Source organism: Lepisosteus platostomus, chromosome 28 (genome assembly GCF_059453375.1).
Source record: "Lepisosteus platostomus isolate fLepPlt1 chromosome 28, fLepPlt1.hap1, whole genome shotgun sequence".
NCBI classification, from domain to species: domain Eukaryota; kingdom Metazoa; phylum Chordata; class Actinopteri; order Semionotiformes; family Lepisosteidae; genus Lepisosteus; species Lepisosteus platostomus.
The window spans coordinates 2075419-2089631 of record NC_142638.1 but is presented as its reverse complement, the minus strand read 5'-3'; the positions used below and the strand labels follow the sequence as shown (position 1 = coordinate 2089631).

Sequence of the window (14213 nt, the reverse complement as noted above, 5' to 3'; positions counted from 1 at the left end):
GGCATTTAGGTTAACAATGCGAGGAAGCCGAAAAGGCAAACAAAATGTTAGGACAATTGTTAAAATAATTTATTTAAATTGATGGATGTTAATTTTAAAATATTTTTTCTCTGGTGACAGCCCTGAGAGGAGTAACCTGATATATTCAATGGCTGAAGGGAACATCCTACACTGACAGGCTGAAGGAACTGCTCCTTTTTAAGTCTTGAACAGAGAAGACTGAGGGGGACACGACTGGAAAACCTTCAAAACCTTCAAAGGCTTTTTGACAGAATTCACACAGTCGTCATCTTCTTCAGAATCAAGAGTGAAACTCGAAACAGTGAACACAGCTGGAAACCGAGCCTGATACCAGGAGCCGGTTTCTGTATACAAACGGTCCTGCGGCCTGGGAGACGCTACCCAGCTGTGATCTGAAGATGATATCCCAGGGGCCCTTCAAGAAACAGCTGGTTGATACCCGATGATCAATTAGTAACTAATGTATACTGTTTGTGCTGAATGATCTCATCTCGTTTGTAACTGTTGTTTCCAACTGGCCTCGTTCAAATACAAAATATCCGGAGGAAAATAAATCTGTTTCGCTTAATCATGCAGGGGAGTAGATGTGGTTTTCTCCAGTACTTTCGATACAGTGTTAAAATCGTGCTTGCAGACATGACGCCCAGCCACGCTCTCGGTGAAACTGGCACGTTTCTCCTGACTGATTGACCGTCTTCCCAGCACAGCTCTTTCGTACCTGTCCGCCCACTTCACTCTGACTGACGCTGCGTCAATCCAATGACACTCCTCCTCACTTCCCTTAACCCCGCCTTCCGAATTTGCCTAATTCCGCCGAGCCACTCAAATCTTACCTAGCGAGCAAAACGACCGCCCCTATTTCGACTGACGCTTCCCTCGTCCAATGAAAGAGCGCACCTGGCCGCGGTTTAGCCCCCGCCCCGCTTTGAGCGACATCCTCTCTGGCCAATAGGGTATCGCGACGGATTTTTTGGGGGAGTCTGGCTTACCCAGCGAGTGTAGCGCTTAGTCTTGTGTGGGTTTTTTTTTTTTGTTGTTGTCGTCTCGGATGCGCCGCTTCTGGATTTATAGTAGCACGACGTACCGACAAAGAGGGTGTTCGGTGATTCCCGAAGCCGAGATCAGCTTGTTTCGATCCGTCTGGGCGCAGGAAGGAGCCGCTGGGAGTCGGGGAGACAGTGTGGCGGCGGAGCGGAGACGGGGGCGAGGGGTGCCTGGTGCTTCTGGGGGGGAGGCGTCCAGCCCGGCGGGTCAAACCGGGGCACTGCTGTGAATTGACGGCGAGGCTGGATTGTCACACCGAAACGTCCTAAAAGCCCGCAAGGAGCGCGTCCTGCCGGGCTCGGCCAGCTCGGCGCTCAGCTCTTTGTCTGCGCCGCCCGGAGGGGGGACGCGCACGCCGCTCGACTGGGGCGACTTTCTCGCTGAATTCTCTCCTCCTCCTCCTCCTCCTCACTCAACCCACCCCGCCGCCGCCGTCCCCCCCTTCCGCCTTCGGGTCGTCTCGACGGCGCGGTCGCCCCCCCTGCACCATGTCCCTCCACGGCAAAAGGAAGGAGATCTATAAATACGAAGCGCCATGGACGGTTTACGCCATGAACTGGAGCGTCCGTCCCGACAAGCGCTTCCGCCTGGCCCTGGGCAGCTTCGTGGAGGAGTACAACAACAAGGTGAGCCCGGCGCCCCCGCTTCCTCCCCCGGGCTGGACGGACCCGGGTCCGGCCGAGAGGCTCCCCTCGGCTCGACCGGGTCTTTCCCCTACGCGTTTAAGAGGGGGGCCGATTCCCGAAAGCGGTGCTAAAAAAAAAAAAGGAAACCGATCAGCCGAAAGTGCGAGTGCGGCGTGTTTGAGCATGATGACGCCGGCCCGGGCTACTTTTGTATAAACTCGTGTCATCAAGTAAACTCTGCTCCCCCCTGTGATAAAACATGAGCGCCTCGCTAGTGTTCTGCAGGAAGCCGGTGTTTGGCAAAGGCCACCTAAGCGATCTGGATTTACAGGGTGAAATAGGAGCGATAAATCTGCAGGTCAGAGGCTACTGCTGTCCACTGACATGTTAAGTCCCACCACTGCGCTCCCACACGACTGCTTGCTCTGTAACTCAGTTGCGTGGTGAATGCCGAGACATGAAAGTTTGTGCGGAAACCACCCAGGTGTGTACTAGAGTCTGTGGGCTTAGATCTTTAAATCCTGAATACTAGCCCTTTTATTTTCTTGAAAGGTTACTTGATCAGAACTCAACAAATGTCCTGTTGTTGCCGTACAAGCATTGATGAGTAACTTCTCATGTGCAAAGTTCGACAAACGTACGGATACTTTTTTGAAATGCTTCCTAAATTTTGGACTTTTTTAAGATTACACAGTTTATCATTAGCAGGAAGTAACTAATATATTGATAGTGTCCTTAGCTGATGCATCACCCACCACCTTAACTCAAATTTGCTCAGGTCCTGGGGGAGTGCACACCTGGCTGTCATTCCAGACACCCTTAATTACCCCACTGAAGCCTTAATTGAACTAACAAGTTGCTCTCTTGATTGGAATGCATGCAAGTAGTTTTCCACTCCAAACCACTTTTCATCACTGCACCTAGCAGAGCCCTGGAATTTAAAACGGCTTTTAAAACTGTGGTTCAAGTAGGGCCTGGGCTGCAAAGGAACAAGTAAAAGGTTTATTCCTGCTGAAATGATAAGAAAGGAAACGCAGTGGAGCCTTCTTCGGGTGTCAGGGTTTAAAATGTGAAAATGTTCACAATAAAAATGTGGACTTGCACAGATACTGTATGTTTGTGCCAGACTGGCACACTGTCTTGTGAGGCACATACCAGTAACTCTGAAGTCTGAAACCGGGGTCTGTGTTTGAGTGGAGGCCCTCTTTGTCTGTTTTAATCTACTTATGCAATAATAGTGGTTCATGTGGCTTCACAATAGACATAGCTGTCTCTTTAGGGTCCCTCAGTTGGGCAGTCAGATCCAAACAATGATTCAATCATAAAGCCCTAGGAGATCTCAGAGCTACCTGGGGATAAAGTTGTAGAAAGTAAAGAGTTTGTTGGACTTTAAATCGCTGCCTGGATCAGTCAGCCTTGAGAGATCCCTCTACACTTAGCAGACAAAGCAAGGATTAAACTGGTCAGGGACGCCACTGTGTGGCCAACAGCAACATTTAAAAAAGAGGTCGAAAATGGCCATGGGTCAACCGTATCCTGGCCACTCCGTAAAGGGGGGCCTGTATGAACTTGAGGGGAAAAAAACACATGTGAGATCCCACATAGGGTTTGGTCTAAATGCAGAGTATTACATTTTCTGCCAACCCAGCAGTGTCGCTCAGTCAGCATCATCCCTGATGTCAGGAATGGTGGTGGCAGCATTATGCTATAGTTCTGCTTCATCAGCAGGGACTGTAAAGCTTGTCAAGACTGATGAGGTCCTGGAGGGAATAAATTACCATACGCAAGTCTGAGCAAATTTGCCAAGCACGTGTGCAAAGACATACCATCAAGACTCGTTATTGTGATTGCTGTTAAATGTGTAACTACTACATTGAGTTCGTGGGTCTCGATACTTACACAATTGACATACTTCAGTTTTTGCTTACATTGACTAACACATTATGAGTGTTTAGTATTCAGTTTTGAATAAAGTCTTAAATTTAAAAACATGTCTGTGCAAAAACATATTGCCATAGGATAGGAGAGATTAGGAGCTTGCAAGTGACTCGAGCAGTACAGTGCGCGCTCGGAGAGTGCAAGCTCGATCATGTGCCTCACTAAGGATTGTCCAAGAGTTGGTGCAACCGTAGGCAGGGCTGGGCTTTCTCCCCGAGGCCTGGCACACACTCCCAGGCCAGATGGAAGGCGCTGCTTTTCCTGTTGGCACCATCTCGTCAGTCGCTGTGAGCGTGTCGGAGGAGCTCTTCAGCGTGCTCTCCAGGTCTCGTTCTCAAGTGCAGCAGTACAGTCTTTTCTTACAAACAAAACAATTGGCAAATCCAAATGGAGTGGTCGGTGCTTGATAAAAGGAGAAATGATGCTGAATTCCAAAAAATGAAATGCTAGATTTATTTATTTGCAAATATTGAGAAAATGTTTCAAATTGCTATACATCATGAGTCTTATCTATTTCTTTAATGTTTTTTTTTTTAACTTGTACCCCTTAAGTTTTCTGAAGCTCCCAAGATAAGGTTTATCTTGGACTCGGCCCTAAGCCTTAGCTGCAAGAGTGGCGATGCCTCCATTCTTTAAAAAATATCTGGGTGTGTCCTAATAGGTTCTGTGCTACGACAGTACATTGTGCTTTTATTGGAAAGGCATTTCTTGAAAAAAAATTAGTGTGTCTACATGATTGTTTAAATCATTAGGTATCTCAGTATCTGCTAAAGAAGTTCCCCATCAGGTGCTGTCTGGGTTTCCTCTCAATACCGTAGAGCTTGTAGCTTTATCAGCGAGCACTGCGTCAGTCCTCCATCCGATGTCTGTCTCGCTGTTTGCACAGTGGGATCGGGAGGTTTGTGAAGCAGATGTTCTGACAGAATGTGGTTGGCAGGGCATGCCATGCCTGTCATCTGTGTCTTTCCCAGCAGAGGTGTGTCGCAATTATGAATCGGTGGGTATGAAACAGGTGGGTATGAAACAGTTAGTGATTCCAAGAAAATAAAAAAATGTAAACATTTTTTCAGGTGCAACTGGTAGGATTGGAAGAGGAGAGCTCGGAGTTCATTTGCAGGAACACCTTTGACCACCCGTACCCCACCACCAAGATCATGTGGATCCCCGACACCAAGGGCGTCTACCCCGACCTGCTCGCCACCAGCGGAGACTACCTGCGCATCTGGAGAGTGAGTCGCCCCACTCCTCATAGGAGCGCACGTGTCCCGCTCGAACCTTGACCCACATGCCCTCTGCTCTGAGAGAAGACAGGCTTTATGTTTCAAACACTTGACTTCCCATTGGGGCTTCTGGTCAGCATTTCATTTCTGAGGTCGCAGTAGCTGCTTTGAATAACTGTGCCATTTTCTTTTTCGGTTTGCAAATCCATGAATCGAATCAATCTCTGTTGCAGGTGGACTCTTTTTATACCATATCTGTACAGTTTCTACATTATGTATAATTTACATTAAAAGCTAATGCAAAATTAATTTCAAATGAATGAAAGGCAGCTGTTCATATGATGTCACCTTATTTTACCTTAAGCTTTTAATAAAAGTAGATATTGAGATACTTGAGGTATTGAGGGGTTGTCTCCCTGGGTTGGAAGAAACGGATCTCTTTTTATTTAATGGAAAGTAAGCAGGACACAGGATTGAGAAATGTGTTGATTGCAGAGACTTTAAAAGGAAAAGAAAAGTTTAATATGAGATGTCCCTTTAATATTGCTTGTGCCTCAGCAACCTGTTCAGTTAAAGTAGCTGGTGCTTTTAACAGCTGTTCTCTGCCTAGGGCTCATTTAAAAAAAACGTGATTGGTTAGACTCATTGCGTTGTACACCATCATCCAGCACCAACCTTACCATGTCTTGCCACAGTTTGAACAGCCTTAAGCCTGGTCAGTACTGGGATGAAAGTGCTCAGAGAAAACCTGTGTTGCAGCCACAAGTGGCATTGGTGGACCAGTAGGTGGCGCTCATCATTCTGGAGTTGTTTTACAGGCCGGTCCAATAAGAAGTGCCAGCATTAGGATGGGACTTGAAACCACCGTTGAAACAGCTTGTTCATTAAAGATCCTGTGACATGTTTCGTTATAGTAGGGATGTACACCCAGGTACATCCCTACTCTGGGCTAATGTAATGCTGGCCTTTCTAAAGCTTCCCCTTGATTCTGACTTGATCTGCTGTGTAGTGGGGCTTCCACATATTGTCCAGAGTAGTGAATGCAGTTGGTTTCCTTCTGTGTGTAAACTGCTTTGGGATGAAACTCACAATAGACGTGAAACTGAAAAAGATTTCAGTCTTGGGGAAGAGTTCTTTTGAGCACTCAGCTTCTGACACACATAAGCCAGGACTGCTGCTGTCTGCCTGCAGCCATAGGGCAGGAGGAGAGAATTTCTCGTGCTCGTTAATGTTTCTAAAAACAGATGAGTTGTTGTCACTAAAGGAGACACTACATGAAAGGCGTGTGTGTGTGCATGCTTCTTATTTTAAACTTGGGCCCCTGTAAAATTGTAACCTTAACCCAATCACAAGTCTCAAATAAACAGCTAACTTCATGGTGCGTCTCAGCTGCAGCAGAGCAAGAAATAACTGTGTAGCTCTGGGACTGCTAATTTACAATTGGCAAGCTTTAATCTAAATTTAAGGTTTTTATGTGGTAAATTGCTTCAGCAAACTGAATTTCATGAGGTAATTCATTTGGTCTAGAATGCAGGAGTGTGGTGTTTTGAGGTTTAATTAATTCGGGGACATAATTGAAAGGTGTCCCTGCCTTTTAAAAAATACTCCTAACCTTTCCTGTGGTACATGGACAGGAGATCAGTACCATCATGAAAATCCGTGTGCGACCTCAAAATAGGCTTTTTAGTGTTAATAAAATAAATTTTGGAAAGCATTGTGGAATGTGACTCTTTTCTGTTTGACTACATTTGCATTTCTGTGGCGGTATTTTCACCTCTTTAAGGAAAACTTTGGGGTTTTGTTCTGTCAGTTTTCAGTGTCTTTGCAGTCATTGGTTTATCGTTGCAACTGGTGTTTTTAGTAAGTGCTTGTTCTCTCTGTACCCCAGGTCAGTGATACAGAAACACGCCTGGAATGCCTGTTAAACAACAACAAGAACTCGGACTTCTGTGCCCCTCTGACCTCTTTTGACTGGAATGAAGTGGACCCCAACCTGCTGGGTAGGTTAGAGAAGCCACTCACTTTGACTGGCTTGGTGTTGGCTGTGTCAGCCAGACGCACTGGAGAACACAAGTCTAATGTTTGCTGTTCGCCTGGCAATGTATGTTTGGGAAGACTCAGAACACAAGAAAGGTTAGCATTTCTGCCTAACAGCACTGGGACCCTTGGCTCGATTCCAGATCTTGGGTACTATCTGTGTGGAGGTTACATGTTCTAGGTTTCAAAATGTAAAGTTAAGCTAATGCCAAACTTTACCGGTTCACAAAAAGCGCAGGAGGTTGAGTCACAAGACAGTAAACAGCCATGTCTGTTCATCCACCTAGGCCGGGGCCAAAACCCGGGGGGCACCCCAAGTCCCCCCTGACAAACAGGTGAACCCCATTGTCCTTAACCTAACAGAGTGAACGAGATGACTTTTTGGATCCACAATAGGTAATGCATCAATACAAAATGCCACCATGGCCCTGCCATGAGAGCAATAGCACAGCTCCTTGCCACAGAACACAATAGATTTATTTTTATCTTCATGTCTCCCAGGCACAAGGGAACCTATGAGCCCATCTGCCACTTAGCTTGTTCTTTAAAGTGCAGTTACTGGAAATCAGTTCATCTCCGGAACCTGCTTAAAGAGAAGTCTTGGAAAAGCTGATGTAGTTCTCGTTAGTTAAGGGGAAAAATGCGTGACTGGAGCAGAGGCTTACCAAGGTTCCTTTTTTTTCATCCTTCAGTCATTCCATGTTGAAGTTTACTTTCATCATGTCCGCCCACTCTGTATTGATTTGCCATTTCAGCATCTCTGTTTGTCTGCAGGCACCTCCAGCATCGACACCACCTGCACCATCTGGGGCCTGGAGACGGGCCAGGTGCTGGGCAGGGTTAACCTGGTGTCTGGACACGTGAAGACTCAGCTCATCGCCCACGATAAAGAGGTGAGGTGGGGGTTTGGAGCGAGGGACTCGTAAAAGAGTTTCAACATTTTTCCTGAGGTTAGATTGTAAATCATTCAGCAGTGTTATTAAGCTGTTTGCCCATTGCTTGCCTGGATAGATTCTGGGAAACTTGTGACCCAGTATTGGAAGTAACAGTTTGATGTCCTACCTCTGTTGCCTGAGCTGTTTGCAGTGTGAGAAAGGATAATGTAACAGTGCACGTTTCAGAGGGGACATGGACTGTGAGCTCTGAAGAGCTGGAATAGAGCTGAAGGACAATAAATTATAACCAATTCCTGAATCAAACAGGACTTTTAAGTCAGCAGCTTTCAGATACTCTGAGAAAATACAGACTGTGTCAGACTTATTTGAGACTTAATGTGGGAGTGAAGGCACTGCGCACCCTACAGGAAGTGAGCGAGCGCCCTGTGTGTTTCTGCAGGTGTACGACATCGCCTTCAGCCGGGCCGGGGGCGGCAGGGACATGTTCGCCTCCGTGGGGGCAGACGGCTCGGTCCGCATGTTTGACCTGCGGCACCTGGAGCACAGCACCATCATCTACGAGGACCCCCAGCACCACCCCCTGCTGCGGCTGTGCTGGAACAAGCAGGACCCCAACTACCTGGCCACCATGGCCATGGATGGCATGGAGGTGACTCTCGCCAGGGGCTTGGTGCCAGTGGGGTGGGCAGTGTAGCCACAGGCGGTACAGCTGGCAGTTCTGCGGGATCTCGCCTTACACCTGCCCGTCAGGTGTCCCGAAGGAGATCAGAACATAGCCGCTGTGGCATTGAGCCAGAATATCTAGAATATTGAGAGTCCTGGTCCAGTAGGTCAATATATGGGAAATCATTTTTGTCACTAAGAACATGGTTTGAGGTTCACTTAGCATTTACTGACTTAAACAAAATGAGAAGAGTACTTTAATGGTAACTGTGTATATATTATCTTTATTCTTTTCTGCTCTATTGTCAGTGTTAGAGTTACTCTCTCACCATAAACTTGGCAACTTAGACATAAGAATGATTCCAAATGGTTAACTCGTTTGATAGTAACTAATGGATACAAAAACTCTGGCTTTCTTCAAGAAACAGCCTGATGTGGCGGTTAGTTTCATCTGTTAATCGTCTTAATCGTGTGTTGCAATAGTGCCTAAGTTTGATTTTTTTTTTTGTTGTTGTTGTTTTTTGTCCTCCTAACTTTTAGATAAAAGCACTTCATTACCTGGTCCTTTGTTTTGATTTTAAGAGCCTCTTGTGTCATTTCAAATTGTAACGGTCTTGGAAGCATTTGCCAAGAAATGCAGACACTGGTTTTTGCTGTAAATTGAAATCTCTCCGAGGGCTGCTGGGAAATAGCTGGTAGCATGATCTGTTACCTGATACCTCTGCTGTCTGCTGGGTTATAAACTGGCGTTTGCGTTGCAGGTGGTGATTCTGGACGTGCGTGTGCCCTGCACTCCGGTCGCAAGGTTAAACAATCACCGGGCCTGTGTCAATGGCATAGCCTGGGCACCTCACTCTTCCTGCCACATCTGTACTGCAGGTAACATCTGGAATCTGGGCAAATTTCAGAACTTGTATGGATACTTCCTCTGTGAAACATCTGTAGTGGCATGCTTCATTTTTTTAATCCAGTTTGCATAACTATAGGTTATTAAAGCATAAAATCCCTGCCTTTCAATTCCATCAAACATACACATGACAATGATGTACCAAAGGACTGTTCGTTCATCTAGCTTGCTGGTTTCTGGCATCTCATTGATCCCAACAGTTAATCCAGCCATTTTTGGTAAATTGCTGAGAATCTGCTTATAAAAAGTGATTTTATAAATGAGTCTGTGATGAAAATGTTTGGAAGATAAGATTTTAAGTCATATTTTTCTAAAATTGTTAGACATTTCTCTCAAGGAAGGGTACTCACTGTGATGTTGAGTTGTGGTCTACAAGAAATATATAGGAGATAAGATTTTTCTGGGCCCTCCTAAATGGTCACCTGGTAAAGGAGGGTAGCTTTTTTTCCAACAGTTTACCAAACTGGAAGAAATGGGTGTAATTGAATGATTAAGCTTGTGCATGTGGAGAGACTATTGTGAAAAGTCGTCGGGAGATGATTTTGCTTAATGCCTGCATTGCCTGTGTGCAAAGGTGGCTGACATTTTGGTGTCTTTGTAGCTGATGACCACCAGGCCCTGATCTGGGACATACAGCAGATGCCCCGTGCCATTGAGGACCCTATCTTGGCCTACACCGCCGAGGGAGAGATCAACAATGTGCAGTGGGCCTCCACCCAGCCTGACTGGATCGCCATCTGCTACAACAACTGCCTGGAGATCCTCAGGGTCTAGTCCTGCCCAGAGGTGCCAGGGCAGGCGGGTGTGGGGTAGCGCTTTGGGTTTGGCGATGCAGGAGAGGGGAGAGGAGTGGGTCAAGGCAAGGAAGAAGACTTTGAGGTCTGAAGAATAGAAAAGTGGCAAAATACATCACTGCATTTCATTGTTGGGGACTCATATTCCTATTTTTTTAAAACAAGGATAAAATCGATGGTTTGACAAAGCTCATTGCACACTCACTGGCCAAAATATTAGCCCCCTCCCCCCAACACATATACTGCTGTTTTGTAAGCAGCCAGAAGACCTGGAATATGACGTGGCATGTACTGTACAAGGTCTGACATCATTGTTTGGTCCCATCTCATTGTTCTAGCAAGAAGCGCGAAGGATGAAATGGCACGGTCTGTGGTTTACCGTTTTTTAATTGGATGGAGAAGGGTGAGGAATGTGATGGAAGTTTGACTCAGACTCCACAAGCCAACTGTGCATTGTCTGCTGCCTCTGGGTGCATCTCCTCATTTGACCAGGTGGTGTGCAAGAGAGGAGTGGTGGTTCCAGACCTTAGAATATGAGGAGCATAGCTCAGGTGGGCCAGATGAGGTATCAGTATGGGTTCTGGGGGCTTGTAGATCTTCCATGGAGCCACCACAGGGAAGGATGTTGCTTTTAACCACAGAAGCCTGTTGAAGATTTTATATGTGCAGATATTGTTTTTGTGGCTAGAATGGTGACTGTAATGAAGAGTGTGTTTTTACAGACACATTAAAGAAAAGGTCAGTTGTAGCTGGACAGTGACATATTCAGACATTCAATGTCCCTGCCAGTAGGAGTTCCTAAATCCGTCAGTTGATGGCATCTCTGTCTTCTTGGACCTGCTTTATTTAGAGCCGCAATCATGATTTTAGAACTTGATTGGTCGGGAAGGTTAGAGTTCCGATTTATTGTGGACCTCAGATTAATTCTACATGCAGACAGAGAGCTAACTTCGGTATCCTACCGGTCTGGAGCTGGATAGACTGAATTAATGACTTTTACAGCTGAGCACCTTTAAAATTGAAACTCTTCCTTATGGCTGCCCGTGCCAACTTTGTTTTGTGTTTTGCATGTATTAAAATGGGTGATTGAAAGGGCTGGTGAACAGCCAGCCCTTTCGTAAAGCATTTAATAGTGAAGGAGTCGTACTAGCATTTGAGAAAAACCCAAGCACTCCGTGGAAGAAGGGCAGAGGTTACATTGCATTGTGCATTCTAGCTTCAGGTGATTGATGGATTAACAGAAAATATTCATAAAACTGACTAGAAATGCAACACATGTACACTTTTGGGTTAGAATCATGTCTGTCTGTGCCAGTGCCAGCCAGCCAGCATTGTCATGATGAACATCACGAGGTGCATTTAAAACATTATTAAAGAACATTAAGTCGCCATCTGCTCCTAGTTCCAGGAGCCATGTAAGGGAATTCCCCTTCCCCTGGAATCAAAGTCCTTTGTCTGCTGTTTGTGAAATTCCTTAACGTTTTAGAAAGCAGGTATAGTGAATAAATAATGTGCTTGCCTGTAACCAAAATATTTTTCACAACATACAGGATTATGAAGGAATATGACTTATCTTTTCTCCTCGGTGACCACAAAGGATTTGAGCCTTGAAAGTTTGAATCTTTTTTTATTGTAATCAAATCCATGGTAATGGTGTGCATTTTTGTTGAATTCATGATGCCCTCTTATAGGTCTTGCACCCTGAAGTGGTGTTGAGCAAGCATTGAGTTGACAGGGTCAATGAGAGGAGCGTCTCTTTCCTGTGTTTCTGAACCTTTTGGAGCACTGTTTTAGGTTGAAAGGAAAGGTGCTGAACAATAAGCTCGCCTTTTAATTGATCTGCATTTCTGTGTCCACTTGTCAATCCCTGAATGATTTTTAATGATGAATGATTTGTGTAATGAGCATTTAAATCTATACTGAAATAATGAGCTGAAGAAACGTTTATTAGCCTGGTGATCAGTTGTCTTAAGTTTGATGTATGCAAACAACTTTGTCAGCGCACAAACATTAAATGCATTGCATTCAAAGCAAGGAATCCTTTTGGAAGCAGTTTTGTTCAGAGCTGCTACCCAGAAAACTTGGAACTGTATTTCCAGGCCTGTGGGCTCTTTTTTTAATCTTTTATTATTTTTATGTAGAATCCAATTTAGAAATAGTTAATGAAAACATTTAAATTATAAGAAATGAAATGCAGCGAGCTAAATCCTTGTCTGACTTTCTAAGTGATGGTGTATGAGGCGGTCGCATGAGGTTGGATTTTAGGCAAAAGAGGTGTGCCTTCAGAAGCTGAAGGGCATCTCTTCCAGATAACAGAGGGACGGTTATCTAGTCCACAAACAGGTCGAGGAGGTCCAGGTTCAGCTCTTCCATGGCACGAGTCTGTCTCTAAGCCTGGACCCAATTTCTGTAAGCAGAAGCTAAGAAGATGCCTTCCTCTTCTCTCAAGGCCAAGTTGGGGTTCCCTTTGTTTCGTGAGGCTCTGTTATTGACCCAGGGGTTAGGGCTCGTCATGGCCAGAGCCCAAGAGCTCTGCTCTTCCTGCGCTGCCCTGTGCTGCTTGCAGGAAGCGGGCTTGCACCATGTTTGGAAAGCACACTGGAGCTGTGAGCAGCTGCACCGGGGGGCTTATCTTTCGTGGGGTTAAGTGGACGGATCCGTGGAGAAATGTGATCGGTTTCAGCAAGCCCTCCCTCGGTCCTGGTTCTGGCTGCAAACTGGGCCTGGGACATTAGCTTTCTGGCAGATTCCTAAAGTGGCTTTTGCCCTAGTCCAGCCTCAGAGCCATGTCCAGAGCTAACACCAGGAACTCCTCTGCGTTTTTGTACGTTTTTACCCTTCCCTCCCTTGTGCTCAATATGAAAAGGTTACCCATCTCAACCCCTTAGCATGTTTGTAGTGGAAAATATATAATGCATCTTCTATCCTTATCAAGGTCTTGATAGCAATATTCAGGCAGTCATTCTCTTCCTGTTTTTTAATTTCTTTTCTATATAATCGTTTTTGTCATGTGTAGACCTTATCTCTATATAGCGTACTTAGGAAAGCACTGTTTACTTTCTGTGGTTTGCAGCTGTAACTGCCAGCCTGCAGTGGCAAAAGATACCCTTGCCAGGCTGTGCACAGAGGGTTGTGCCATTTGACAGAATAAAGATGAGGTTTCTGGCAAGAGATGTGCCTAAGCTTCATTGAATCGCTGAGAGCTAGGAACACACCGCCAGAAGTTACTATACTCTCCCCAATCCCGTCCTGTAAAATGTGTGTGTGGGGGGGGGGGGACGAAAAGCACACTGGAAATTGAAATTTATGCAGGTTGCTGCCTGGTGACTGTTTTAAACCTTTGGCAAAAACAGGGTGGCAAGTTTAACTCCTCAATTTGGCATTTGGAGTGATTATGATAGACATTACAAAGGCTTGTGTTTCACAACCAGGCAGTTCCGCAGCCAATTAAATGCATATTAGAGTGAATTATTGGATTGCTTTACCGAAATGTAAGGTTTACAGTTAATCTCCTCAAATATTCTGCAGAGAGAATGAAAAGTACAGCTGACATTATCATTGCAGGATGATGGAAGTTTCCATTTTTTAATTACTGCAGGATAATGTTGGAATGGGAAATGATGCCTTTCGGCCTAGATTTTGACTTTGGACCAGTTTTCTTCTGGATCTGCTCTCTGGGTTTCAAACGGCTCAGTAGCCTCTGTCACTCATCTCTTCTGCCTTCTGCACATCCCTCTTCTCTCTGTAAATCTCTGTGATTTTCCTTTTGCTTTCTCTGAAGCAGTGTGCTTTAATAAATTGTGATAGCTGTTTATTTACAACAAATTAAACATTTTCGTACAACGGGCTTGTCGGTGTCTTTTTGTCTCGCCAGTAGAATGTCTTGTTTTTATTGTATGTAGTTACCCTGCATTCTATTATAGCAAATGACTGTCTTTTAACTTCTGCCCTATGGAGACTCCCACAAAAAGCGATTTTATGAGAAATGTGTTGTAAGGCTGTCATAAGTTAATTTATTAAAATCTACTTTTTTTGTAAAATGCATAATTTTTCCTTCATTTCTACAG

The 14213-nt window shown here is 45.3% G+C and overlaps 1 protein-coding gene across 1 annotated transcript; it reads left to right on the top strand.

Annotated features, from left to right (window-relative positions):
- Positions 1-980: 980 nt before the first annotated feature.
- dcaf7 (ddb1 and cul4 associated factor 7) lies at positions 981-13989 on the top strand. The gene is made up of 7 exons (XM_088623092.1): positions 981-1691; positions 4700-4858; positions 6738-6849; positions 7661-7779; positions 8222-8431; positions 9207-9324; positions 9954-13989. Exons 1-7 carry the CDS (start codon positions 1554-1556, stop codon positions 10124-10126), a joined length of 1029 nt encoding a protein of 342 aa, XP_088479218.1. The 5' UTR covers positions 981-1553; the 3' UTR covers positions 10127-13989.
- Positions 13990-14213: the final 224 nt, after the last annotated feature.

Excerpts from the sequence above, each read along its gene's own strand:
- dcaf7 (XM_088623092.1), top strand. The coding sequence starts at position 1,554 with ATGTCCCTCCACGGCAAAAGGAAGGAGATCTATAAATACGAAGCGCCA. Across the intron at positions 4,859-6,737 it reads ACTACCTGCGCATCTGGAGA|GTCAGTGATACAGAAACACG; the intron begins GTGAGTCGCCCC and ends TCTGTACCCCAG. Across the intron at positions 6,850-7,660 it reads AGTGGACCCCAACCTGCTGG|GCACCTCCAGCATCGACACC; the intron begins GTAGGTTAGAGA and ends GTTTGTCTGCAG.